Genomic DNA, 27,237 nt, shown 5'->3' on the forward strand with positions numbered 1-27,237 from the left:
GACTAAGTCAACAAATGAATAGAGAAAAGGGAAAACTGGCATTGTCTCCTAAGGCGGTCAACTCTTAATGCGTTCTCTAGATGTACAGGGTCTCACAGTATGATAGACTGTCATTTTATAAACTAAGGCATGCATTTTAATGGAAAACATGCTAGAAAAATACAGCATATAGCATTAGAAAGCACCTGCACTTCTTAATCACATTTAAGGAAACTATTGCCCAGATAACTGAACACTAAATTCGAGATGGCTACATTTATATGGGTCCGTTCAAATGCATGTGCTCCTAGCCGCCTTGAGAATCTTTCCTAAAATTGCTTTGAAATATACCTTCTTTTATCGTCATTATTTTTAACTCATTTCTGTTGTTAGAACACGCGCTTTGAAATTCTCCCTCTCTACCTTAACTGCAATTAGTGGTTGCAAACCACACACCAGAAATACCAATTGGTGCCCCTGTCGTACACGGACATGAACTAGCACTTGTAAAGATCTTATCCTTTCAATGGCAGAAGGGCAAATACGTTTGCAATTTGAAGTCCAGGTACCGGCAAACTACACGCAATACGACGCAAAACAAAATCTAACTGATGCTGTTCTGTGTGTTACAAGAAGACAGAGATGGGGACTGAGACTTTGCGGATGGGAAGGACACTTATCTAGAGGTGCAGAAGGAAATGCGTTCGATAAACAAACCTTCCATATCGAAATCTGCTGTGACCTCCGCATCTTCACCGAGCAGGGTAGAGCTTGTCGATGACGGCAACGGAACGTTAATTTTCTCTAAACTCATTTCTTCTTCCAGATTTTTGATCCAGTCTGGACTTTTTAAAGTAATAGTTATAGTCCGACCCAATAACTAGTTGGTAAGAAGAGATGTAAGATAAACATTCACTGGCATGAAAATTATCTTGGAAAACAAGTGACTGCTCTGGTTATACTATGCAACAGTATAGGCTTACTTCAGCTAGACTCAATTCAACGTACACCGTCTCACATATACTGAATTTTTAACTAGTATAAACATGCCCAGTTTCTCCTTTAAAAGCCTGTGTTGCTAAATCTAAGGTCTTCTTTTCTAGGATGCACGCAGAATCAGGTTTCCTTTGCTGTAAGTCAGTATCTTTCCCTGGCCAGATGTAAATTAACTGACAGTTTCGCTACATAGTTTCATACTTTCTTTGATATTCAGTGACTGTTCCCACCTGAAACAATTACAGAAGAGACAGACTGGCACTCCACCTTTCTTATAAATGTGAGTGCCTTTTAGACAAAAGTATAATCTAAAACACTCAAACACGTTATGATTAAGTCACACTGTCCTGCTGATGGATTCAAAAAATAGTTTCAAAACACTTGCAGACAGCCACAAGTCTCCTTGGTCAGGGGTGCCCGGGTGCTTCATTCTGTTGGGCGACCGGCTCTTGATTTTGGCTCAGGTCATGGTCTCACAGTTCATGAGTTCGAGCCCTGCGTCGGGCTCTGAGCTTATAGTGTGGAGCCTGCTTGGGATTGTCTCCCTCCCCCTCTCTGACCCTCCGCTTCGCATGCTCAGGCTCTGTCTCTCTCAATAAATAACTACGTACTAAAATTAAAAAAAAAAGACTCCCTGGTCAAACAGAGGCTGTGCACTTGAAAGCCATTTTCATTGAAAACCCATACCATGTAACTAATCTGCTTTCTAAAATGCAAGCTCTCAAAAAAAAAAGGGGGGGGGGAGGGGCGCCTGGGTCGCTCAGTCGGTTAAACATCAGACTTCGGCTCAGGTCATGATCTCATGGTTTGTGAGTTCAAGCCCCACATCTGGCTCTGTGCTGATGGCTCCGAGCCTGGAGCCTGCTTCGGATTCTATGTCTCCCTCTTTCTCTGCCCTTCCGCCGCTCGTGCTCTCTCTCTCCAAAATAAATAAAAATTAAAAAAAAAATGCAAGCTCTCTCCCACAGTTTCAACTTTCCTCATTTAAAGAGCTTCTGGAGCATATAAAATAAGTGAACTTTTCTGGTATTTTCAAATGAACTGTGTAGCTGTGACCGACATGCTGTGAAGACAGCTGGCACCTTTGTGGGTACAGATCTTCCTTGGCCCAAAGTGCTATCGACATGAGAATTCCTTGAAGGCACAGGATGGAGACATTGAAAGCTGCTGGCCTGAATGCTACAGTGGTTTTTAACAGTAATTTAGTGTCCACACTAAGCTTTGAAGTCAGCCTTCTAAGAAACTAGTAATCCTTTCTTTACTTGCTTATCAGCCTAAATCAATTCCATTCCAGAACTTGGCAACAGGCTTCACAGGTCTTTAAAGAACACGCTCAAGAAGGTCATCCTGTGGGTTGGCCCCCACTTAAGCTAGCTACTTTTTCTAGATTCTTCCCTGGAATGGAAGAGCTCTTATGGGACTCCATCCTAGAAGATTTCAGGTTGAAATAATGTTATTAGCAAAGGCAACAGACAAGAGAGTTGAAAATATCTAGCTTTCAAAAGGACAAATTAAATATTATTACGCACTTTCCACAAACATCGTTTTTACAGAATTTTCAAAATAGTTTTGGGGAGCTAAGAGTGGGTACTTTCTAAGAATGTAACAAAGATAACTAGACTTGAGGGTGAGGGACAGGGCTGAAGAAGAGGGGAAAATATAAAACAGAGAGGGACAAAAGAAATACTCAGCAAAGGAGCAAGCTGACAAAGAAGGCCAAATTCAGAATTGCTCTTAAATATTTATACCCTTAAGGGACGAGGACACGCTTTTGAAGAGACCAAAGCTAGAGTTAAATTTAAAACTCAATAATTTCCATACAGTTAGGACAACAAAGTTACAAGATGGACAGGAACATCTGCAGCATACACAGAAAGGGACTGAAATTTTAACGCCAAGGGAGATCTTATACACCAGGGAAAAATGGGCTAGGGACATACGCAATTCATTGAGAAAGTACTGATGACCACTAAATTAAGCAGCGATCAGAATCTTAATGGGAATGACATACTACTGGTTTTTCAGACTGTCAAAGTTAGACATGACCCAGTATCGATTAGGATGTAGATGGTGGGTAATCCGAGGCATAACAGAATTAGATCTACTCCTTCTGAAGCGCAATTAGGCAGCAAGCGTCAGATTGTAACACTGCCTATATTCTCTGACACAGCAAATTTACATTTAGGAATTTATCCTCAGGGAAGGAATAACAGGATAGGCACACAAAGTTATAGTGTACACAGGGCTTCCCTGGAATGCTGGTTTTGCTAATTAAAAGTTGGAAACAATCTGCTATTAATAAGAGTTTGTTAAATAAATTTATGTATTTGTCCATGCAACAAAATTAACGGAAAGAGTAAAAGTGACCTTATTTGCTCATAAAGAAAAACGCCATGATACAGTCTCAAGTAAAGAGGTAGTAAGAAAACAGTATTTATAACACGATCTCATTTGTGCTTGTATATGCATGTATGTGTGTACACATATATCCCACTTGTGTTGATACATACACATATGTATATATAATCTCATTGGTTTTAATATATATGCATAGATGAAGGTGAGGAGAAATTATTTTGCAATAGTAGGATTAGTGTTCTTCATTATTTCTTCCTTTATGCTTTTTTTTCTTTAACATTTATTCAGTTTTTGAGAGACAGAGAGAGACAGGGAGTAAGTGGGGGAGGGGCAGAGAGAGAGGGAGACACAGAATCGGAAGCAGGCTCCAGGCTCTGAGCCATCAGCCCAGAGCCCGACGCGGGGCTCGAACCCACCAACTGTGAGATCGTGACCTGAGCCGAAGTCGGACGCTCAACCGACTGAGCCACCCAGGCGCCCTTCCTTTATACTTTTCTGTATTTCATGATTTACTTTTGCTTGAGTGTATTACTATTACATTCAGGAAAAACAAGCAAATAGAACCCTATAAAACCTATTTCAAAAGTAATGTATATGTGGAAATTTTTTTCTCCAAGGAAGTTGAAATAATGCGACAGAAGAGGAAGCACAGGGAAGTCCTTATGAGTGGCCCACTGTTGGAGAAATTAGGCCCGGATTTTAGTCTATCCTGTCTAGTGATCGCATACTTAGAAACAGGATGTGTCTAAAAGCGTTCAGAAAAAACTGAAAGATACAGCACTTTATGGAAATAAAACTATTCCGGGCCAAATTGATGTAAATTTCCTCCATCAGTAACATGTTAAGTCACAGGTTAGGAATACCTATTTAAAAATTTCTAAAATATCTTGGTGGGATGGATTTGTTATCTATGGGAATTATTTTACCTACACCTGAAAAGGGTATCTGGGTACCATGATCCAAGCCAAGAAAACAAGTTCTTAGGAATAAAGAGTACCTTCCTCCCTTGTTTTCTTATAAATAAGGCATTTTCTTCATTCGATAGAAATCTTTCCTACTATGAATGAGCCAGAATATCTATTCCACTTAACAAAATTTCTATATAATAAAAACCAAGTTGGGTGGTAAACACATTTTCTTCTTAGTCTGTTACCAATTGTTAGTATCTTTAGGGAGGACCAAAATAATTCCAAGCTGGTCAGAAACCTAGTCTAAATAATAAATATTAAAGCACACCATAAGGTCTTCTATAGTTCTGCACTGGAAATACATCTAGATAATCCTGCTGCATGGCTATAAAATTATAATCTTTGGATACAGAATTTCAAAGTGGCTTACAATCAACAAATGCTACCTACCTCTTTACCATTTAGGTTCAGAACACTCAAGGCAGAGCTTCCCTCCAAAAATGTAACCCACATTTTGTCTTCTACAAATCTTCAAGAAAGAGAAACATAAACAACCAAAAATAATTAATACCTTAGATATAATTAGTCCAACAACCAGCCCAATGACTATTGATTAACAAAGGCCTATGGAGGCCAGGAAGTAAAACACAACAGGGAGAGCAGTAGAGCCACTGGTGGCCTGGAGAGGGCACTCTGCCTCTCAAAGCTTTCGAATTCAAATTTCTTTCAAATACCATGCTAATACAACAGCCTGTCAGAAGAAGGGCCCTGTGGCCCTCCATTTGTGATCCTGCTAATCTAATCCTTCATTTCACTCACAAGGCAAAAAGGGCCACAGGTTAAAAGTGGCTTGTTCAAAGCCACTCTACAACGAGACTCCGTTACAGGGCTAGAATACAAATTTCCTGACCCCAGAGTCCAGCACCATGTATTTTCAAGGTCTCCATGACATCTCTGAAGCAAATTTCCTTTGACCAAGAAAGAAGATGGGGAGTTGTCATTAAAATACACATATCTGATTGGCCCCAGAGGGCCTTAGGGTATTATGGTCCTTGTCTTTATGCAGGGGACAGCCATTTACTCTCTTGGGACTTCAATGGCCTTTGCTATGACTCTAAGTTTGCAATTTTGAAATAAGAAGCCCCCAAAAAGAAAAAAACTAAAAGGACATTAGAGTAAGTTCTGAATTAAGACGATCACTGACATGTAATAATGTTATCGCACAAAAAAGAGTAAAACAAAAACATTATCAGTCTTATTTATAGAAACAATTTTACACATTGGACTACTCTCCGATTATACAAATCAAGATCAGAAATTCCTGCAGATTTTTCAAAGATGAGGGGAAAATATGTGCACGTACACACGTGCGTGCATGCACACACAAGCTAGGATTCAAAGGCATGGCTTATGGATATTAAGAGGAAGAGGCTAAAAAGAGAAATAGGAACAAGTACTTTACCCTGTTTAAATCAGAGGCCTGATTTCTACAGATTTCTACAATCACCCAAATATGACCAAGATAAGTGACTCAATTTCTTTGGCATGTTAAGTTACTAAGCTGCAAGATGCCACCATTTGAAAGACACAGAACATCATTCCTATCTAAATACTATGAAGGGGATCTTTTTCATACTGTTGGCAATGGAGAAGATCTCTCCTCCAAAGGTTAAAATCACTACTATAAGGTTGCGCTTATGCGGCACTAGCCCCCCTGACTCCAAACATTTACAATAGCCCCCCCCTTCCTTATCCATGGAAGATACATTCCAAGACCCCCAAAGGATGTCTGCAACTGCAGATTGTACCAAACCCTATCCATACTGTTTTTTCCTCTACCTACATACCTACAATAAAGTTTAACTTATAAATCAGGCACAGTGAGAAATTAACAACATGAATAAAATAGAACAATCGTAACAAAATACTGTAATAAGAGTTATGTGAATGTGGTCTCTCTCTCAAAATATCTTATCGTACTGTCCTCACCCTTTATCTTGTGAGGATGGGAGATGATAAAATGCCTGCGTGATGAGATGAAGTGAGGTGAGTGATGTAGGCACTGTCGTGTAACATGAGGCTACTAGTGACCTTCTGATGCTACATCAGGAGGAGGGTCATCTGCCTCCAGACCACAGCTGACCTCAGGTAACTGAAACCATGGATAGGGGGGGGGGGGGGGGGGGGGGGCGGTCTACTGTGTTTGTTTTTTGATAGTGGTACCAAAGCATTTGTGGTCATATGGCAGTGCTAATTTCTTGATCCTACCCTTAATTAGCAATGTGTTCCTTATGGATGTTTAACTTAACAAGAGATTTTGGTTTTAATATCCATGTATATATAATATCCATGTGTGTGTATATATATGTGTGTGTGTATATATATATATGTATGTATATATGTATATATACATGCACACACACACATATGTATATGTAGGTCTTTGAGAAGCTGCATTTTCTTCCTATTTTCACCCACTAGGGTAAAAACTTCTAGATTTTCCCCCCAATTAATATAAATACCAAATTTGTCCTATTCACATTTCCAGGGAATGTCTTATTTACATATAAAGGACTTCAGTCACTCCTAAACCATAGTCTTATTCTAGAACAAAAGGTAATGATCAATTTAGCCTTACTGGCAACAGTAGTCCTCTCCTTGTTTACTTCCATTGTCTGCTTTTTCTATTCTAATAGAAATAGAAATAGAAAATAATTTGGTTGCCTGAAGGTGTGTGACAACCAGAATATTCCACCTGTGGAGGCATGCATGGTTTTATAATGTTAGGGTAATACCTTGTTTTGTTACCAATACTTTTTCTAAAGATGACAAGCACTTTGGGGAAAGCTCCTGGCTCCAATTTAACACCAAGTTCCTTCAAGACTGTTTTTTCTTTAATGTTAATTGATTTTTGACAGACAGGGAGACAGAGCATGAGCGGGGGAGGGGCAGAGAGTGAGGAAGACACAGAATCCGAAGCAGGCTCCAGGCTCCCAGCTGTCAGCATAGAGCTGGACACAGGGCTCAAACTCAGACCGTGAGATCATGACCTGAGCCGAAGTCGGATGCTCAACTGACTGAGCCACCCAGACGCCCCGCTTCAAGACTGAATTATAAAGACAGGTCCTTTTCCTGTCTCAGAGTCCTTCACCCTTTATTCTCTCTAGCCCAGTTCCATAATTTGCATTTGCTCACGAGGACACTTACCTGCTCCTAGGCTGCCCACATCAGGCTCCTGGTAACTTGGCTTTCTATACTTGGCCAAGCTTTCTGTCATCTGTAAACCTGGAGATTTCACTATATACTTCCGAATGCCTTAGGATTTTAGAAATTTTTTTGTTTTGTTTTAAAGCTTTGGGGTAGATCTTTGTTAGAAGATCTGAGGGAAATATAAATGCAATTTCTTCTGTATCTGCTCATTTACTCTCTGAAAGGACTCCAGGTTTCTTCCGCATGCTTCTTGCTCTACAGAAGCACACTATCTTCAATCTGTGGACTAGGCCACCCAGTACAGAGATGTGTCCACCAAATATCTACAAAACATACCTAACTGAGTAGATGCAAAGCACAGAAAGGAGTCAAGTCCCTTCCGTATGAAATTCAAACACACGCAGTCTTTCAGAACTGCTGGACACTTGGAAAAGAACATGTTTTTTAAACAAGGGAAGAAGCATCTGGTTCTGCAAAAGGCAGATGGGTAAGTCAATAACAGAAACGAAGACTGGACTGGATGACTCCTGACTGATCTGATTGTGCTGCCTTCTCTGTTAGTTGGAAATCAAATGTACTTAAAATTACTTAAAACATCAAATTTCTTAAACTAAGGGAGGAAAAGTCACTCTGCTTTACTCCTAACTCTCCTTAAAAAAATAAAACAGTATGGGGGCGCCTGGGTGGCTCAGTCAGTGGGGCATCCGCCATTGGCTCAGGTCATGATCTCACGGTTTGTGGGTTTGAGCCCTGCGTCGGGCTCTGTGCTGACAGCTCAGCCTGGAGCCTGCTTCTGATTCTGTGTCTCCCTGTCTGTCTGTTCCACCCCTGGCTCATTCTCATTCTCATTCTCTTTCTCTCTCTCTCTCTCTCTCAAAAATAAGTAAACATTGAAAAAAAAAAAATATATATATATATAAAATAAAACAGTGATCACAGCTTCATTTTGCCATAGGGCTTTGTTATACATTGTATGATATATATAACCACACCTAAATGTGCACATATTTAAAAAAAAATTTTTTTAGGGGCACATGGGTGGCTCAGTCGGTTAAGCGTCGGACTTCGGCTCAGGTCATGATCTCGCGGTCTGTGAGTTCAAGCCCCGCATCAGGCTCTGGGCTGACAGCTCAGAGCTTGGAGCCTGTTTCGGATTCTGTGTCTCCCTCTCTCTCTGACCCTCTCCTGCTCATGCTCTGTCTCTCTCTGTCTCAAAAATAAATAAATGTTTAAAAAAAATTTTTTTTTAATGTTTATTCAGTTTTGAGAGACACAGAGAGACAGAGTGTGAATGGGGAAAGGGAAGAGAGAGAGGGAGACACAGAATTTGAAGCAGGATCCAGGCTCTGAGCTGTCAGCACGGAGCCCGATGCGGGGCTCGAACTCACCAACTGTGAGATCATGACCTGAGCCGATGTCAGACGCTTAACCGACTAAGCCACCCAGGCGTCCCAAAGTGCACATATTTTTTGTTCATCAATTGTTCATAAAAACTTTCACTATTCAGCTTTAAACTCTATAAACGTAATTCAGTTTCAAAACCTATGAACTCTCTGAAATAACATTTCTATAGTATGACTTTCCTGTAATTTGGAAATAAAAATACAGTTGACCCTCAGACAACACAGTTTTGAATTGCACAGGTCACCTTATACATGGATTTTTCTCGACACAGTACAGTACCGTAAATGTATGTCTTCTTGCTTATGACTTCATAACGCCATTGTCCTTCCTCTAGCTGACTTTATTGTAAGTATAGAAGACATATACCACATAAGATATGTGTTAGTTGACGGTTTCCATTATTGCTAAGGCTTCCAGTCAACAGTAGGCTATTGGTAGTCTTTGGGGACTCAGAGCTTCTAAGTGGATTTTGGACTGCATGGCGGTCAGTGTGCCTAACTCCCACATTATTCAAGGGTCTACTGTACTCAAATGCTGTTCAAACAATAGAAAGGTAATTTCTAATGTAGAAAACATCTATGAGTCATGAGCTGCTTTTGGACAATAAATATTTTACTCACCTTATGAGTATAACTTCACCAAAATCTGTGAACTGCTGCAGAAGCTCATCAATCAAAGCATCATCGAAAAAATTATTTTCTGGGACAGAACTTTTGATTGAGACCAACACTGTCCCATCTGGTGGACCTTGAACTGCAATCACCTCTTTATAAATGTTTTGCCTCTCTTCGGCTTCAACTTCAAATATATCTATATCAATCAGGGCAACGACAGGCCTTAAGGCATAAAGGGAGATGGATGTGTTAGAAATGTTTACTAAAGGATGGATTTCAAGTAAATTTCAAGCACGGTTAGAAATACCAAGACTGTTTAAACCTGTGGTCAGAAGTCTTTAGCTCGGCTCTTCCGTAGTGCAGCAAAGTGCCAGGAGTCCACGTGTAGAGGATTTTGCTTCCATCTTGAAAACTAGCATTTAGAAGATCTAAATCTTCAGCTGCAGTCAGAATGAAACAAAAACAAAAATAAAACCACAGGCGCGTGACAGATCATGGGGAGCAAGGAGCAAGCTTCTTCGCTTTACTGGCTTCAGTTGTCTGAGGCTGGGATCCCTGATACACTTGTTAATCGGCAGGAAGTCCAGATACCTTTAAGTTAGAAAGGTGTTTTGGTTGAATTATCACTTTATGCTTTACTTAGTAAAAATTAAGATAAGGCTTTATTTCTGAGAGTACTTAAAAGCCAAATAGTGTTTCATAAGTAATTCAACAGACAAGTAGCAGTTCATAATATTTACAAACCATATTGGTTATTCAAATTAAAAACCTTCGTTAGCACTCAATTGAAATTTTCATTGAAATTTCATAAACATGAAATTTCCTCACTTCTCTTTATATGGAATTATGGAAAGAAAATACACTAAAAAATTAAATTATTATAAGCAAGTCTGAGAATATTTTAAAAACTGTTTTATATTTAAATTTTATTTATTCTATTCTAGCAAACCTTTGTTGAAAAAAAAAACAGCCCTCCTCCCTTGATATTTGTATCATTCCCTTCTTCCTCATAAAATTTGCATTAGCTCATTTAAATGAAGAAGTCCATTTCCCAACCTGATCTATCAAAAGGCCATTTCCTTCTTCTCCAGAGGACACGGTCTGTCCACGCAGGGGTGCGGCACTTTTCACTGGTGTCATAGTCGTCAGAAAACAAATCGTATTTGTATGTTGGAGCAAAGGTAACTTTTCCTTCTAAAAATCCTCTAAAAATCTAAAATAAACATACAAAGTAAGTTATTAGAAAAAAAGTTCTGTTTTCATGCAGGCAGCCATTCACTACATGTCTACTATATGCCGGAGATTCACACAAAATCTGTGTCCATCAGATGAACACTTCTAACTGAATGGAACAAAAGGTAAGAAAAAATAACCTGGGACTTGTTCATGCCACTTGTTTGACCTCTGATTAAGCAAAGTACAAAAATGTGAATAAGGGAACTCTACCAGACCTTTAAGCTACAAAAACCAAAACTATGACAGATTTTAGAAATCATATATATAGTCTGATGTCTTATTCTCAAATGAGGCAATAAGGCCTAAAATGTGAAGTGGGGCCCAAAGTGTTAGAATTTAAGTCAGATGATCACGAAGGCACGATATCAAGGGGCCTTAATCACCTCTTACTTAAAAAAATATATTGGGCGCCTGGGTGGCTCAGTCAGTTGGGCGTCTGACTTTGGCTCAAGTCACGATCTCGCGGTCTGTGAGTTCGAGCCCCACGTCGGGCTCTGTGCGGACAGCTCAGGGCCTGGAGCCTGCTTCGGATTCTGTCTCCCTCTCTCTCTGTCCCTCCCCTGCTCATTCTCTCTCTCTCACTTTCTATCAAAATAAATAAACATTAAAAAAACAGTAGCTTTGAAGACTAAGATTCTAAATTCACTATTACTCAAAAAGAAAGAATCAAAAATGTATTCTCTTCTACTTGAAAGAGAGTCTTGGGGCGCCTGGGTGGCTCAGTCGGTTAAGCGTCTGACTTCACCTCAGGTCATGATCTTGCAGTTCCTGAGTTCGAGCCCCACGTCAGGCTCTGTGCCAACAGCTCTGGGCCTGCTTCAGATTCTGTGTCTTCCTCTCTTCGTACACCTCCCCTGCTTGCACTCTATCTCATCTCTCTCTCTCAAAAATAAATAAACATTAAAAAAAAAAAAAAGTGAGTCTTACAGAAACTTAATATATTTTTCCTCCTGGGAGTTATTATGAATCTTCCTTTGTTCTTTTCTGTCTTTAAGGAAAGGTAATTCTATATCTATTAAACTAGAGATATGTAGTTAAGTATAGACTCCAAGGGATTTTAAAAAAGGCAACACTGTGATTAAGGAAAGCATGTTTCATAACAAAAGATCCCCTTCTTCTCAACGCAAGTATCTTAAGTATGTGTATACCTGTCCAGCATTTTTCTGATTGATAAGCTGATCTCCTGCTATAAGAGAATCCCAATTTTGCTGTCTTATGAGCTCTTTAACTTCTTCATTAGGGAGATCAATGCGATAGTTGAAATCACCACACCAAAATACGTAGTCGTGGGAAAACAGCATCCTTCCCTGGAGGCAAGGAGAAGCATTTTAGATCTAAACGGTCAATATGAAACATGTTTTACCACTATTTCTTTGCCTCAGATACGCTCGCCGCTCCCCCGCCCCTGCCGGCCAGGCCCTGTTTATCTGACCCCAGACTAAGAACACATGAAGCATCTATTTAGGTGAAAATCGTTGATGTTTCTAAGAAGTATCTTAAATTTTCAAAAGCTGACAGAGAATTTGGAACAAGCTAAAGTGCACTTTGTAGCTTCATCTTCAAGAACAAGCAGTATGAGCTCACCATTGGAAAACTCAACTTTCGCGCTATTTCTACAAAATCTTCGTTTCTTTCTTTGACTTGGGACTGGCCCGCAGCAAAGTGGCTACAGACGAAGCAGAGGCTGGTTGTATGCAGCAGCATCCGTATCGCAACGGCCCCCTTGTTTCCAGTGGCGCCTCCCATTCCGGTCTTCACGGTGTCGACCGCAACGTCCCTTTAAAACAAAGGACTCTGAGTCCAAGATCCGAGCTGCCAACACAGTTCTGTGCGCATAAGACATTAGGAAGGTCTAGGACACAAACGTACAGCTGTAGTTCAAGGACAAGGCTGTGAGACGGTGTGACGGAATGACTGGTGACTCTTTCATCAAAAACACATTTAAGAACAAGATGCATGAGTAATTGTTTCCCTGAAGCAACACACATTCCAGGTCTTTTTCTGGCTACTTCGAGGGTGGGAAAGAGCCTGCGCACAGCGCCCTGTTCACTGACCTGATGAAGGGAGCGTGTTGGGGTCTGATAAAAACAAACAGGCAGACGCCCACCAACTGCTCAGAAGCCAGCAGCACATACTTGTTGTCTCTGGAGATGGTCTTCTGCAGTTCCACAGCCCAGAGCTTTTGGTTTGTTGTGCTACCAGAAAACATTACAAAGGGAATCTTTTTAAAAGATATGGACAAAATAGCCTATTTTACAAGACAACTGGCAATTACATCTTTATATACCCAAATTCAGTAATTCTACCAACAGTCCCGAAATCCACACCAACACTGACATCTTTATGTAAGCTGTTTTTGTTTCCTTTAAAAAGAAAAACCTGAGATTTAGCCAAAAGATCGCCACACTTCCAAATCTATTACTCTTTCACAAAGAAAACCTGAGCTTACTTATGAAACGAGTGCTCACCATTTGAGTAATCTCAAGCTGTACTTTTTCCTCTACCTATTACCGAGCTTCAACAATTATCAACATTTTGCCATTTTTTTCTTCCAACCCCCTCCCCCACTTTGTGTATGTGTGTGTGTGTGTGTGTGTGTGCGCGCGCGCGTGCACATGCGTGGACCTAGAATACGTTAAACCAAATCCCAAGACACACGCCATTTCACCCATACATGCTTCACTACACATCATCTAAAGTAATGGGCATTTTTATTTTCACATAATCACGATGTCATCATCACACAATTCCTTAACACTATCAGTTCGTATTTAAATTTCCCCAATTATCTAAAAAAATGTCTTCTCGTGGTTGATTTCTTTAAAAGAGGATCCATATAGGGCCCACACATTGCATTTGCTTGTTATATCTCTTGAATCTTTAATAGTCCCTCAACCCTCCCCACCTCATCCCCTTTCAAATACTATTTATTTTTTAAAGAAGTTGGGCCATTTGCCGTAAAATGTTCAACAGTCTGGATTTGACGGATGTGTCTTCATAGTATCTTCACTTGTCCCTCTAACTCTCATATTTACTTTACACTGGTTAATGCAGAAGCTTAAGAAACTCATTTAAATTTATTTATTTGTTTTGGCAAAAATAACCTCATGGTTAGTGCAGTCAGACTTGCATCAAAGCAGAAGTACATAATCTCTGTGCTGTGACACTGGATCCACTGTTCAGACTGTGACAATCTAATCAACTCTTTTTTTTTTCTTAATGTTTATTTATTTTGAGAGAGAGAGAGAGAGAGAGTGCAAATGGGGGAGGGGCAGAGAGAAAGAGGGAGACACAGAATCCGGAACAGGCTCCAGGCTCCTAGGTGTCAGCACAAAGCCCGACATGGGGCCTGAACTCACCAACTGTGAGATCATGACCCAAGCCGAAGTCGGACGCTTAACCAACTGAGCCATCCAGGTGCCCCTCTAATCAAGTCTTTATAATGAAAAGTCCCCCCGTTAATCCTTCTAAGGTTTTAGCATCTACCGATCACTGCCATTATTTCATCAGGGGTTGCGTGATGTTGATGTTATAATTTCAGCATTCCATAGGCATTTGTAGTTAAGTTAGAATTCCTCTATAAAGAATTTTTCTCAACTATTTTCTCTGAAATACAGTTCATACAAAGAAGGTAGTGTAAATGCTGAAGTCTTTATAAATTTTCAGTGTAGTAAGTTTGAGCCTCCGAAGAACCCCCAAGAAACTCTAAAGGAGAGCCAAAGAGTGTCTCTCATAGTTCCAGGTCACACACACGATAAGTGGTAAGCCTGAACATGACACCACGCCCATTTATCTAATCTAACACCGCCACACCACCTCCAAAATACAAAGCCAGCACATGGATTCTCTACCTACCAGAATCCCCCCACCGCAACTCGGATTCTGAAAAGAGAATGATGGCTTTTCATCTCCTTATCCAGCTTACTTCTCAGGTCATCTTCTAGTGAACCCTACCCTGATCATTCATTCAAGCCGCCCCCCAGCCCCGCAACTCCACGTGCCTGATGCCCTCTACCTCTGTTTATTTCCTGGTCCATTTACCGTCTTCTATCACACCACATACAAGCATACCTTGTCTTATTGTGATTCGCTTGCTTATGCTTCCCAGATACTCTGTTTTTGACAGACTGAGGCTCTGTGGCAACCCTGTGTCAAGCAGGCCTATCAGTGTCATTTTTCCAACAGCACTTGCTTACTTCATGTCTCCATATCACATTCTGATAATTCTAATAACGTTTCACACTTTTTCACTTTCATTATATTTGTTACAGTGATCTGTGGTCAATGATTATGACCAGCCGGAAGCTCATATGATGATTAGCATTTTTTAGCAGTGAAGTACTTTTTACTTAAGATGTGTACATTGTCTGTTACACGTAACGTTATTATGGCACACTTAACAGACTACCGTATAGGGTAATCTTAACTTTTGTATGCACGGAGAAGCCAAAAAAGTCATTTGACTAGATTTATTGCCATATCTGCTTGACTGCAGTGGTCTGGAACTGAACCCACAGTATCTCTGAGGCATGCCGGTAATTTACATATTACAATTACTGTTTATCGTCTGTCTCTTCAGCTAGAATAGAAGGTTCATGAAGGTAGGGATTTTTGTTTTATTCATTAATGTATCTTTAGCACCTCGAGTAGGTGCTCAATAGATACTGGTTAAAGAAATGAATAATCACCAGTTTACTAAGGAATAATTTGATTAAACTCTAGACAGATAATCAATTGAACAATTTGGTACCAGGAACAATAAGAGTATGCTCTATTTTAAAACCTAAATATGTATTTTCAGGAAAGAGATTCAAATCAGCAAAATGAATGCAGTTGCGTTTCTCTTCTACTTCCCTGAATGAATGTTATTTACTTAAAGCTAAGGAAAGGGACACCTGAGTGGCTTGGTCGGTTAAGCATCCGACCTTGGCTCATGAGGGTCTTGATTTCACAATTCGTGGGTTTGAGCCCCACGTCGGGCTCTGTGCTGACAGCTCAGAGCCTGGAACCTGCTTCGGATTCTGTGTGTCCCTCTCTCTCTCTGCTCCTCCCTGCTCACATGCTGTCTCTCTCTCAAAAATAAAGATTTAAAAAAAAAATTAAAAAAATAAAGCTAAGGAAAAAAATGTCATTTGCAAGATTGATGACTATCTCATACTATTTCAGCTCATAATTTTACTCTGAAAATCTTTTTAAAAATGTCACAAAAGATGGGCAATTGCTCAACTTTAAAAGCAAGCATACTTTCTTAAAATAAAACACTTAAGCTTTAAGTTCCATTTAAGTAATTTGCATTTGTAATAAGGCTTCAGAACAGCAGTTCTCAAAGTGTGGTCTGGGAACACCTCTGGGACTCCCCCAAACCCATGAGGTCAAAACTATCTTTATAATACTAAGACCTTTTTTTGCCTTTTTCACGATGTGGATGGATATTTGCACGATGGTGCAAAAGTAACAATGAGTAAAATGGCGGACGTCTTCACATGAATCCAGCACCGAACTGTACTAGGATGATTCATTAGTCTTTACCGCCATGTACTTGCAGTTAAAAAAAATGCCATTTCACATAAGAATATCTCTGTTGAAGCAGGAAATGTTATTAATCGTTTTCTAAATGTCATTAATCTGATCAAAGCTCAATCCTTAAGTCATATCTGTGATGAACAGGAAATATGCACAAGGTCCATTCTGCTTCATATTGAAGTATGATGTTTGGAGAAGCACTTGATTGTTTGAGCAGAGAGCTGAACTGCTACCATTTTTCACGGAAAACCATTTTTATTTGAAAGGACTAATGACAGACAGACTATGGTTCTTCAGACTTGGGTTATCTGACAAACATTTTTTTAAATGAACCTGCCTTTTAAGGGAAACAACCAACAGTATTTATTTCCAATGATTACATTTGAGTTTTCAAGCAAAAATGAAAATTTTGGAAAATGTGTATCTGCTACTGAGAACTTAATAGCTTCCAAACATTTGAAGAATTTGCTGATGAGATCAGTAATGAGGCTAATCAATATCATGCATTGATATAATGAAATGTGCCAAGATTTGGAAGATCGACATAACTCAGTGAACTAATATTTTCAAAATGACCAATACATGATGTTTCAAAATCATGCAAGGATAAAAAAAAATAGACCAATGAATTCTTGTATAATAGAGCACCAATAGTTTATTGCTATGGTTTCAGATTCCATAAAGTTAGTCCAGATTCCTGAACTAACCTTTAAGGAACTGTTTGTTGAGCTTTGGTGTAGTATCAGAGAAGAAATCTCAAAAGGCTATAAAATTCTTTCCATTTCCAACTACGTTATTTATGTGATTTTCTTCATCTACTTCAAGCAAAACAACACATTGTAACTGACTAATACAGAAGTAGATGTGAGAATTCAGTTGTTTTAAGCCAGAAATGAAAAGATGTGCAAAACTACACTCAAAGCCAACCTTCTCAGGACATTTTTGTTTTGGAAAATAACTACTTTTCAGGAAAAAAATGTATTATTTATGCTAACATGTAATAGGTTTATTGTTTTTTAAAGAATTAAATGTTTTGAAATTTTCATTTTTAAATTTCTAATGTACTATCTAGAGATATAACCCACATGAACAAAAATTCTTTAAGATTTTCAACATTTTTAAGAGTGTAGAAAGATCCTAAGACCAGAGAGGTTGAGAATTCTATTTTACAGTTTAAAAAGCACCTTTACATATATTATCCCAATCTATCTTTGTAACAACTACTTAGGTATCTGCCTTCCATGTCCCTCAACTAGAAAATGACCTTACTGGCTTACCTTGCATTCACAATGTTTCCAGCATTCAACTCTACCATTTCTTCAAAACCAATTGCGAATATATCAGTTGGCTTACTTCTTTTATCTACAATTAAGCATCCAAGAAAAACTGTTAAAAATATAGCTTTAGTCAAACGGCACCCGCCCCCACCCAGTCCAACTAAGATCAATGCCAGACCTCATAAAGTCCATTTCTGTGTTTTATGTTTAACCAACTTCAAATTGTAGGCAAAACCAACGAATGGGACAAAATTACTTTAAATTTAGCTTCCATTCAGGCCTCCTAAGTTTTCTTCTTTGAGACTGTTATTTCTGAAGATCCTTAAGTCCTTTCAGAAATCGTTTTGAAAGAACTCTTGCTAAACTGCACATGGGCATCAGAGAAGCAAGCCACTTTGCAAAAGCTGAAGAGAATAAAAGGGGGAGTAAAGGGATTCTTCAGAAAAGGCACAAAGTGACTGAGAAATCATCTCCAATTAAAGGTAACACACAGGAATTTTCACACTCAAATTTGAAAACTAGAGGCTTGACCTTTTTACTATGTCCTACGTGGAAGAATCCAAGAAATTAAAAGAGATCCAGGGGTTAAGATGTACCCCTCTGTTCCAGCCATTAGCTCTCTCCTAATAGACAAGGACGAAAAGAGAACAGAAGCTACTTGAGATAAGCGGCCCAGGGGGACTTGGGTGGCCTAGGACTCAGAAAGGAGAAGTAGCTAGAAAGGGCCTATAAATAGTATTAGACTGAGAAAAATAACAAAAATATTTATTGACTGCTATTACGTGCAAGGATTATACATGCATCAACTCATTTACCACGCACTTTAGAAGACAGATTATTTTCACCCTTTAGTACAGACAAGACACTGAGGCTTTGGAGAACCTAAGCAACTTGCCCAAATTCCCAGACAAGCCGCAGTGTGACCCAGTGATGCTGGAGCCAAACTGCCTGAGTTCAAATCCTGACTTGCCATTACCAACCAGGCTGCGTGAGCCTGGGCAGGTTGCCTCCCTTACTATGACTCAGTTTCCTCATCTGTGGAATTGGAATAATAATAGTATCTGTGCAGTAGGTCTGTTATAGGAAATAAATGAATAGATGTAAAGTACTTAGAGAACTGTAGTGTTAGCTGCTACTCTAATATTATCACTACTACAACAATAATTATAATTTCAAGGTAGGTTCAATGTAAGTGAAAAAGATCGTTTCAATAAAAGTCTGGGGAAAACCTTAGGGTTTAAGATGTGACTGATTAGAGATAACTAAAAAAAGAAAATCTGCATCTCACATTTTTTCCTATGCACTTTTTTTTTTTTAAGTTTATTTATTTTTGGGAACGAGAGAGAAGACAGCACTGACCGGGCAGAGCTCGACGTGGGCTCACAAACCATGAGATCATGACCCGGGCTGAAATCAAGAGTCAAGATGCTTAACTGACTGGGTCACCCAGGTACCCCTGCACTTCGCTTTTATTCATGATACATGCTAGATGTGTACTATTTTAGAAAGGAATTCAAAGTGACTTTAAAAAAAAGAAGAAGGCCCCACATTCATAATCCTAATTAAAATCTTAAAAGCATCATCAGCTCAGTGCTTGGTCCGGGCTGTTAAGAGCTTGGTGGCTGAATGACGACCAAGGTTTTATAAGGAAAAATCCGTACCGCTAAATTATCAAGTGCCAACACGTGTTACAGCAAGTTTCGAAAGATTTTTCTTAATCTACCCTGAATATTTCTTATCTGTTTAGTTAAACAGAGAACTAGATTTGAAAAATGGAACGTACTAGGTTTAAAAAATTATCACTCACAAAATAAGCTTGCTGTGTGTCAGTTTAAAAAAATAAAAACAGGGGCACCTGGGTGGTGCAGTCGGTTAGGCGTCCGACTTCAACCAGGTCACGATCTCGCGGTCCGTGAGTTCGAGCCCCGCGTCAGGCTCTGGGCTGATGACTCGGAGCCTGGAGCCTGTTTCCGATTCTGTGTCTCCCTCTCTCTCTGCCCCTCCCCCGTTCATGCTCTGTCTCTCTCTGTCCCAAAAATAAATAAAAAACGTTGAAAAAAAAAATAAAAAAAAAAATAAAAGAATAAAAACAGAACTAGTTTTTCTTCTTTAAAGGTCTGGCCTTCATACTTATAAAGCCAAGTTTCTTTTTGAGAGTAAGTCATATTATGAAGTGTTACATTTGTTTGATAGATTAATAAGTCACAGGATTTATTAGGTGAATCCCTGTTACAAAAAGCAAACCTTGAAACTCCTGGATGCCAGCTAACTTGGGCGCGTCAAGAAGCCAGTCGGTGAGCGTCTGATTCTTAAAAGCTATGCTGCGAAACTGCTTCCCACCATTCACGTTCCAGGTTCCAACACATACCCGAATTTTCTTGGGCTTTGAATACTTGTAGAAATTCTCACACATGCTCTTTAGTACTTTGGAAGATGCTAATCAAAAACAAAACACCACAGAGTTTTAGCTGCAGGAAACCACTTTTAGAAATCGATTTTTATACCTGAGAAACGAAGCAGGGCAAGTACAATTGGCAGCAGCAGCATAAACAAGCGTAAGATACATGCACAGTCCAGCACGATGCAAGTAACCAACACAATTTTTGAAAACAACGGGCACTTGATACAATAGCCAAAGTAAAAATTATTGCGACAACATAAAGCATGCAGAACAGTTCTTTTTCCATGAAGGGGTACATCATCTTATAATGTACAAAACTAGAGATTATACATTTTTAGGGACATAGCAATTGACTTTCGTATAACTTTAGTTCGAAGGCTGGCGAAAATATAAATCTTATTTCCAAACAAAAAGATTTAAGAACATTTACATTTAAGCTTCTAACTACTGACAGGTGGTTTGAGAAGGAATGGCTCCCGGACAAAAATACTAATTATGGACGATAACGAGATGTCGGAGAGTGAAGTCACTATGAGATCCCTCCCAACTCACGCAGACAGAGGCCGAAGTCCGCAACAATGGCCTGCAAGGCCTGACACAATCCACATTGCCATTCTGCCCTCATCTGCTACCTCTTCCCTGTTCACTCGCCGCTCAGCTGCTGACTCCCTGCTGTCTCCCTAAGATGCCAGCCTGCTCCCACAAGGCCTCTGCACGGACCGGTTCCAAAGCCCGAGACCTTCTTCCCTCACCTCCTCCCAGTGAGGCTTTTCCTGACCATCTTATTAGAATTTGATTCTGTCCCTAACCTTCCATATCCTTTCCTCGTTTTATTTTTCTCTATAGCATTTGTCACCATTTACAAACTCTGTGACTGTCTCCCCTCTCAAGAACGGAAGCTCCTGAGGACAGAAATGGTGGTCTCTTTTGCTTACTACATTATCTCCAGTGACTAGAACAGTGTCTGGGACACAGTAGGTGCTCGACACATCACTGTTAAATGAATGCTCAATACATTTGGACCCTCAGTCTCTTACACACATACTTTTTGACCACCATCTAGCTTCCTTCTCAATCACACTTCTCTTTGATTAAATTTTCGGCACTTAACGTGGCTAGAACCTTAACAGGACCTCAATCTAAAAACCGAATAAACACTTACTTGGCAACTAACTGGCAAGAGGAAAAGGAAATCACAATGATTCTCACCTTTTAATACACGATTTGATTATTATTTATTGTTTTAGGGTACCAAGATACACAAGAGAATTAGAGTAAAAAGGCAGATTATGGTATCACAAGGAAAACAGTGTGACCCGTGAATCTCCTGAGGGAACTGCTGATGTGGATAAGGTCATGCCTGCTGCTCCCAGGAGCAGACACGCAGATTTGTAGCCCTCTTCCTATTTGATGTGACTACTCGTATAAGGTGTCAGGTGGAAATGAAAGCACATGGTTTGTTCTGGTCTGTTGGTGCGGTTAACTGGAAGCTGGCCGTACCTAACGCATTCTCCATGACATGGTCTTTGTAAGTGAAATCACTGCCACTGTTCCTACTATGAAAACAGCCTCTGGGATCCACTCTTTATCAAAATACAAGTTCTATCGTGATTTAACAGCCTAAAATACTCAGCAAGACAAATAATGAATTGTGTGAAAACATGCGGCCATGTTGTGTGAATTAAGTCAGATCAGTTTATAAATGGAATAAAAAGTTGTAAAAATTTTCTAGCTTATTCTTAACTGGTTGGCACCTCAATGTGCAGAAATGAGCCCGTGTTCAAACAGATGTCCACTCCCAAATGCCATATCGTTTCAGAAAATGGATTTCATTACATAACTCAAAATACATCCAAGTACCCTCCTCTTCCAAACTTCTCACAAAAATAACCAATAGTTTCTCAAAATGTTCAGAACAGCAACTAAGCAAAACAAATCTTAAGACACCAAATCTTCAGTGAAAGGAAGAAAAGATGTCTTTTTATGATAAATTTCTGGCAGGAAATTTTGCCGTTTGGCCGTTTTTGTTCCTTTTGCCACATGTCCGTGTTTAAGGACAAGTTCATAAACCTTGTCCAGAAAATGAAGGCATGGGATTCTTACGAATAGGAAAGGCAAGAAAAATAACGATCTTTAGGTCCGAATCACTTACTCTAACTTTGTTACCAATTTTGACGCTTTTTAAAAGAGTTCAGATCACATTTTAGTGCATGTCTTACAGTTACAGAAAATATTTCATCTACAGTATGAAAAAATAAGTCATTGTTTTTCAAATACTATGTGTGAGAAACACTGCTGATAGATATCACAGGTAGTACTCTGAAATTAATCCAAAATAGTCACACTGGGGTTTTTACCATTAGCCTAGTAAAAGTAAGGTATAATACTAACAATGTGTGTTCATTGAAATATAAAGGTGGAATTAAAACTGGATGAGCTATGGGCTGATGGCTCGGAGCCTGGAGCCTGTTTCCGATTCTGTGTCTCCCTCTCTCTGCCCCTCCCCCGTTCACGCTCTGTCTCTCTCTGTCCCAAAAATAAAATTAAAAAAAACGTTGAAAAAAAAATTTTTTTTTTTAATAAAAAAAAATAAAATAAAAATAAAACTGGATGAGCTATAATTAGAATTAAGCATTTACTAGAAGAAGACAGGCAGCATTATGTATTTTCTCCTAAACGAAGTACTTTGTTTTCTCAAACTTAAACATTTTTTTCTCAGATTCAAACAAGGTATTAATTTATCCTATTAGAAACTGAGGGCAAAATAAGAGAAAGTTTCCATTTATATGGCTCTGTCGATTTACAATATCAACTTCAGAAAAATAAAGACAAATTTGCTTTTATTTACAGATTGGTTTTCTATACTGTACCTGACTGTAATGTCTGTTCAGAAACTATGGATGCATCAAGAAGAAGAAAAAGAATCGTTAGTAAAACAAGTTACAGTTAAAATCTAGAATGTTATGACAATACATCATAAGATGGCCTCGCTTTTTTCTTTTACATCAATTTGATTATTTTTTCTGAGGGCTATAAGACACCAGAGATTAAAAATAAGTGACAATACATGACGCAAACCCTCTGCATCTATGAAAAATCCTACAGTGACTCAGTGATGTCCAGAGTGTCACAATCAGGAGGTCCTTGGCCTGTTTTTCAAGCTGCTCCTGTGTGTGTGTGTGTGTGTGCACGCACATACGCGTGAGAGAGAATATGAATCTAGAAACCCAAGGGGTTAGAGGGTATTGAACACATGAGGACCCTAATATACATCTTCTAGTATTCTTTCTGGGACTCGGCTGATTAAGTACAATCAGTTCAGTTGTAACAAAACATACACATTCCACAAAAATCACCATGCAGTGCAAAACCGTACAGATTCCCATAGTCACAGAGCTTATGGGGAAAATGGGATTAGGGGACAACACTCCCAAATTTTAGCAGTGACACTCCAAAACAGATGGGACCCTAGTAAAAACAGTAGTACGGTTTCACATGTTAAATGGCTTGAGGTGTCTGAATACTCCTTAAATACGGCACTTCATCATGAAAAAGACCTGAAGTTGGCTTGTAGAAGTGGGCATGAGGAGAATGGCAGCTGACAAGTAAGCCGACCCTTTGAACACACGGGTTTGAACTGCACAGGCCCACTTATACGTGAATTCCTTTTTGGTAAATACAGTACTCCGAACATATTTTCTCTTCCTTAACACTTTACTTGACTGTAAGATTACAGTACATAATACACATAACATACAAATTGTGTGTTAATCAACTGTTTATGTAAGGCTTCTGGTCTGCAGGTTATTGGTAGGTAAGTTTTTGAGGAATCAGAAGCTATACATGGATTTTTGACTGTGGGGGGGTGAGTGTCCCTGCCCCCGTGTTGTTCCAGGGTCAACTGTAGTTGTGAATGATGGAAGAAGGGTCTTCTGGAATTGGGATGGAAATTTGGAACACCAGGTGTGAACGGGTATGTCTCATAACACATCTGGTGAATGGAAGCAGAGAAAGGTCTGAAGCGTATGCACATGTGTGTGCGTGTTTTGTGTATTTCTACCCGTCTCAGTTCTGCCGGGTGAGACCATGCATAAAGGAATGCAGAACTGGCATTATGCTCAAAATGTTCCCTAACAGAGCGTCCACGGTGGAACAAATTCCCATTCTCAGAACAAGCATTAGAGCAGAACTGACTGTACTTTTTTTAAGGCGCTTTTGACACACAGTAACATGTGCAGGCAGCTAAAAAAACTGATAATCAGGTTTGGGAATTCTTAAGCTCCTCGCTTCTCCTTTTCTTTCCTTTAGTTGCTTACTTTCAACTGTTGCTTAGCAATGCCTCCATATCAAAGAAGGCATAGGTGGAAGGAAGTGGCAAGATGCAAATCAGCCAAGTCTCTAGTGCTGGGAGCCAGGAAGAAAGCCTGAAGTTAAAAGTGGTAGCTAAGATCAGACTTTGTTTTTTTAGAGCTCTAGTAGGCCTCAGTCCCCGGGGCCTAGATCCCCAAGGAGCCAACTGTACCCAACTACCCACAGCACCACGCACAATTCTGAAAGAATCCACGATAACCTAGTTGACCAAGTAATTATCCAAGAATACATTATTTGATGAGGAACAATTTCACTTAACACGCACAGGGAAACTGTAAGGTTTGGTTGGGGATAACAGAAGAAGTAAAAATGTTCAGAGTGCTAAAAAAAAAAAAAGTGAAGACAGAAAAAATATGGAATTAAGGAAGTCAATTCATTAAGTTCTACACTGCATGTTGAGTTTTCCCATGATGATGCTAAATACGCACACACTGACAGGAGCTCAACTTCTTTGGATTTTAATAAAAGACTCAGTGAAAGTTAAAAAGCCACCTTGAAAGCCATATACTTGTGTCTCATGTTAAATAGTGTCTAAAAATAAGCAATATTTTAAATTATTATCTAATATGATTTAATGCTCATTCAAACAATAGCAAGGTAAGGGAAGACCAAGTTACAGAAATTTGGGGTTGGAAATTAGCAAAATCACTAATATAGGCACTCTTTTTCCGAATAAAGCAACTGTTGTCTACATAACTAGGTAGTGAATGCTCTATTCAAAGCACTAGCTCAATATTCTATGAAATCCTGCCTTGCATGGGCCTCACTTTACAGCTTAGTAATACCACTGATGATAAAAACATTTCCAAAGAGATGAACTTCCTTTAGAGAATGCAATTTTTAAAAATTACATCGATGGAAATTCCTCCACAAACTGTTTTAATCAACTTGATCTAAAAAATGTTTATGTAAATAAATTTACAGTTACTCCTTGGACTATTAGAAGGGATATAAATAACATGAAGTAATCAAAATACAAAGTACGCATACCGCGCAAACTTCCGGTAGTTAAAAGTGCTCGAGCTTTGTCAGCTAAGTCACTATTTAGAGTATTTCCCAGTAGTAAAACATCTATGGCCTCTTGCTTGGAGCTGTCAAAGAAGTTATTCTGAATCGTTCTAGTAACAGAACGAGCACCATCTTTTAACTTTCCAGCCTGTTGGGGAAGAAAAGAGCATGGATTTTTGTTCCAAATATTGTTGATTTTATTCAGTAGGCATTTTGAAAGTTTACATCAGTTTTATCTGACCTTACTGCAATAAAAAGGACCTGATCATTCTACTTTGAGTATCAAATCATCATATCAAAATGGCTCAAGATGCCTTTGTTTCTTTTCCTTCTGGATAACAGTTCTGCACAAAAACGTGGAAAAAGCTCAGTACCGCAAACGCATTCACTAATGACATCAAGAGCAGTAAATGTCTAACGTTGCTTACTAGAAAGGAAATGAAGTGACATGTACTTACTTAAAACAAGGAAATTACTTCCTACATTGTAACCTATAGCACTAAGGATGGGACTGGGGGTGGGGGGGCCGCAGGGGAGATCAAGGAGGATGCGGTCCACTCACATGCTCTTAGAAAAACTTCCAAGTACTTCGACAGTAGAAAAATAACGTGTAGAAAAATAAGACTGGAATCGCTCCTCAATAACTTACACTAGTAGTTAAAACTAAAACTGAACCTAAGAATGAAGGGTTGGCCTAAAAAGAAATTTATAATTATAGTTCATAAATAAATACTAAATGTGAACTACAGCTCGTATATCTTAGCTCATTTTATTGCCGATGTAAATACAAATCATAAAAATAATAAACTCAGGCCAATTCCTCCAGTGAGTTGATTATAACTTCTTTCTTGGTATCGCTGACACACAACGTTACGTTAGTTTGTGTCGCACACCACAGTGATTAGATAACTCTATAAATTGGGCTGTGCTCACCACCAGTGTGGCTAACCATCTGTCACCATGCAACACTACTGCAATACCATCGACTATATTCCCTATGCTGCGCCTTTCATTCCCGTGACGTATTCCCATAACCGGAAGCCTGCATTTCCTGATCGTAACTTTTAATGAACATATAGTTTACTTAGGCGTGTTAGTTACCATGAAGATTTCTTTTGATCTTACAGATTTGGATGACTGTTGAAAAAACAAAACAGGGGCGCCTGGGTGGCGCAGTCGGTTAAGCGTCCGACTTCAGCCAGGTCACGATCTCGCGGCCCGTGAGTTCGAGCCCCGCGTCAGGCTCTGGGCTGATGGCTCAGAGCCTGGAGCCTGTTTCCGATTCTGTGTCTCCCTCTCTCTCTGCCCCTCCCCCGTTCATGCTCTGTCTCTCTCTGTCCCAAAAATAAATAAATGTTGAAAAAAAAATTAAAAAAAAAAAGAAAAAGAAAAAACAAAACAAAACACCAGAGTCTGGCCTTTAAAAAAACCCCTTTCATTTGCAATATGTAATTTTCATCCCTTACAGAAGTGACAGTAATTTGAAAATTAAAATGTTATTTTCTTCCATGTGATGACATATACAAATGACAGTATTTGAAAAGACACTCACCATTCACATTATCAGGCAATTAACCAAAAGGAACCCAGAGAAAGGAAAAGAAAGAGCAGTTCAGATGTTAGATTTTAGTTCAGTTCAGACTAGTATATTTAATACATGAGAATTCGCATCTATTAGTTAGAGACACAAGACCACTGAAAATATACATAACCTCTGTATACATACTGTCTTGGCTGCTGCAGAAACAAAAAGGAAGAGCATTAAAGAATATTTTAAGCAGCTCTTGTAGAGAATCGAGTTTTAACAGTAAGAATTATATTCTCTTGTTTAAAGGAGTACTAAAGGAGGTTTAACAATTTCAGGTTTTCAAAAAGAGGGACCATTTAAGAAGTAAATATTTGTCAATGTCAACAAAATCATTTGTGGCAGGTAAGGCCAATAACTGAACAGA

General features: G+C 39.2%; 1 protein-coding gene across 8 annotated transcripts in view; it reads right to left on the reverse strand.

The window, feature by feature from the left end:
- The window catches only part of SYNJ1 (synaptojanin 1), a 92,896-nt gene that overhangs the window by 20,031 nt on the left and 45,628 nt on the right, over positions 1-27,237 (reverse strand). For all 8 annotated transcript variants that reach the window (XM_047874974.1, XM_047874975.1, XM_047874968.1 and 5 more), the window contains exons 12-22: positions 25,268-25,433; positions 19,750-19,941; positions 17,506-17,590; positions 12,760-12,900; positions 12,290-12,482; positions 11,854-12,012; positions 10,526-10,682; positions 9,792-9,909; positions 9,476-9,691; positions 4,692-4,770; positions 697-859 (exon numbers count right to left, since the gene is read on the reverse strand). In XM_047874974.1, coding sequence (XP_047730930.1) covers positions 697-859; positions 4,692-4,770; positions 9,476-9,691; positions 9,792-9,909; positions 10,526-10,682; positions 11,854-12,012; positions 12,290-12,482; positions 12,760-12,900; positions 17,506-17,590; positions 19,750-19,941; positions 25,268-25,433 — 1,669 coding nt within the window. The remainder of the gene's footprint in view (positions 1-696; positions 860-4,691; positions 4,771-9,475; positions 9,692-9,791; positions 9,910-10,525; positions 10,683-11,853; positions 12,013-12,289; positions 12,483-12,759; positions 12,901-17,505; positions 17,591-19,749; positions 19,942-25,267; positions 25,434-27,237) is intronic.

The sequence above is a fragment of the Prionailurus viverrinus genome, chromosome C2 (assembly GCF_022837055.1).
Source record: "Prionailurus viverrinus isolate Anna chromosome C2, UM_Priviv_1.0, whole genome shotgun sequence".
Classification (NCBI taxonomy): Eukaryota; Metazoa; Chordata; class Mammalia; order Carnivora; family Felidae; genus Prionailurus; species Prionailurus viverrinus.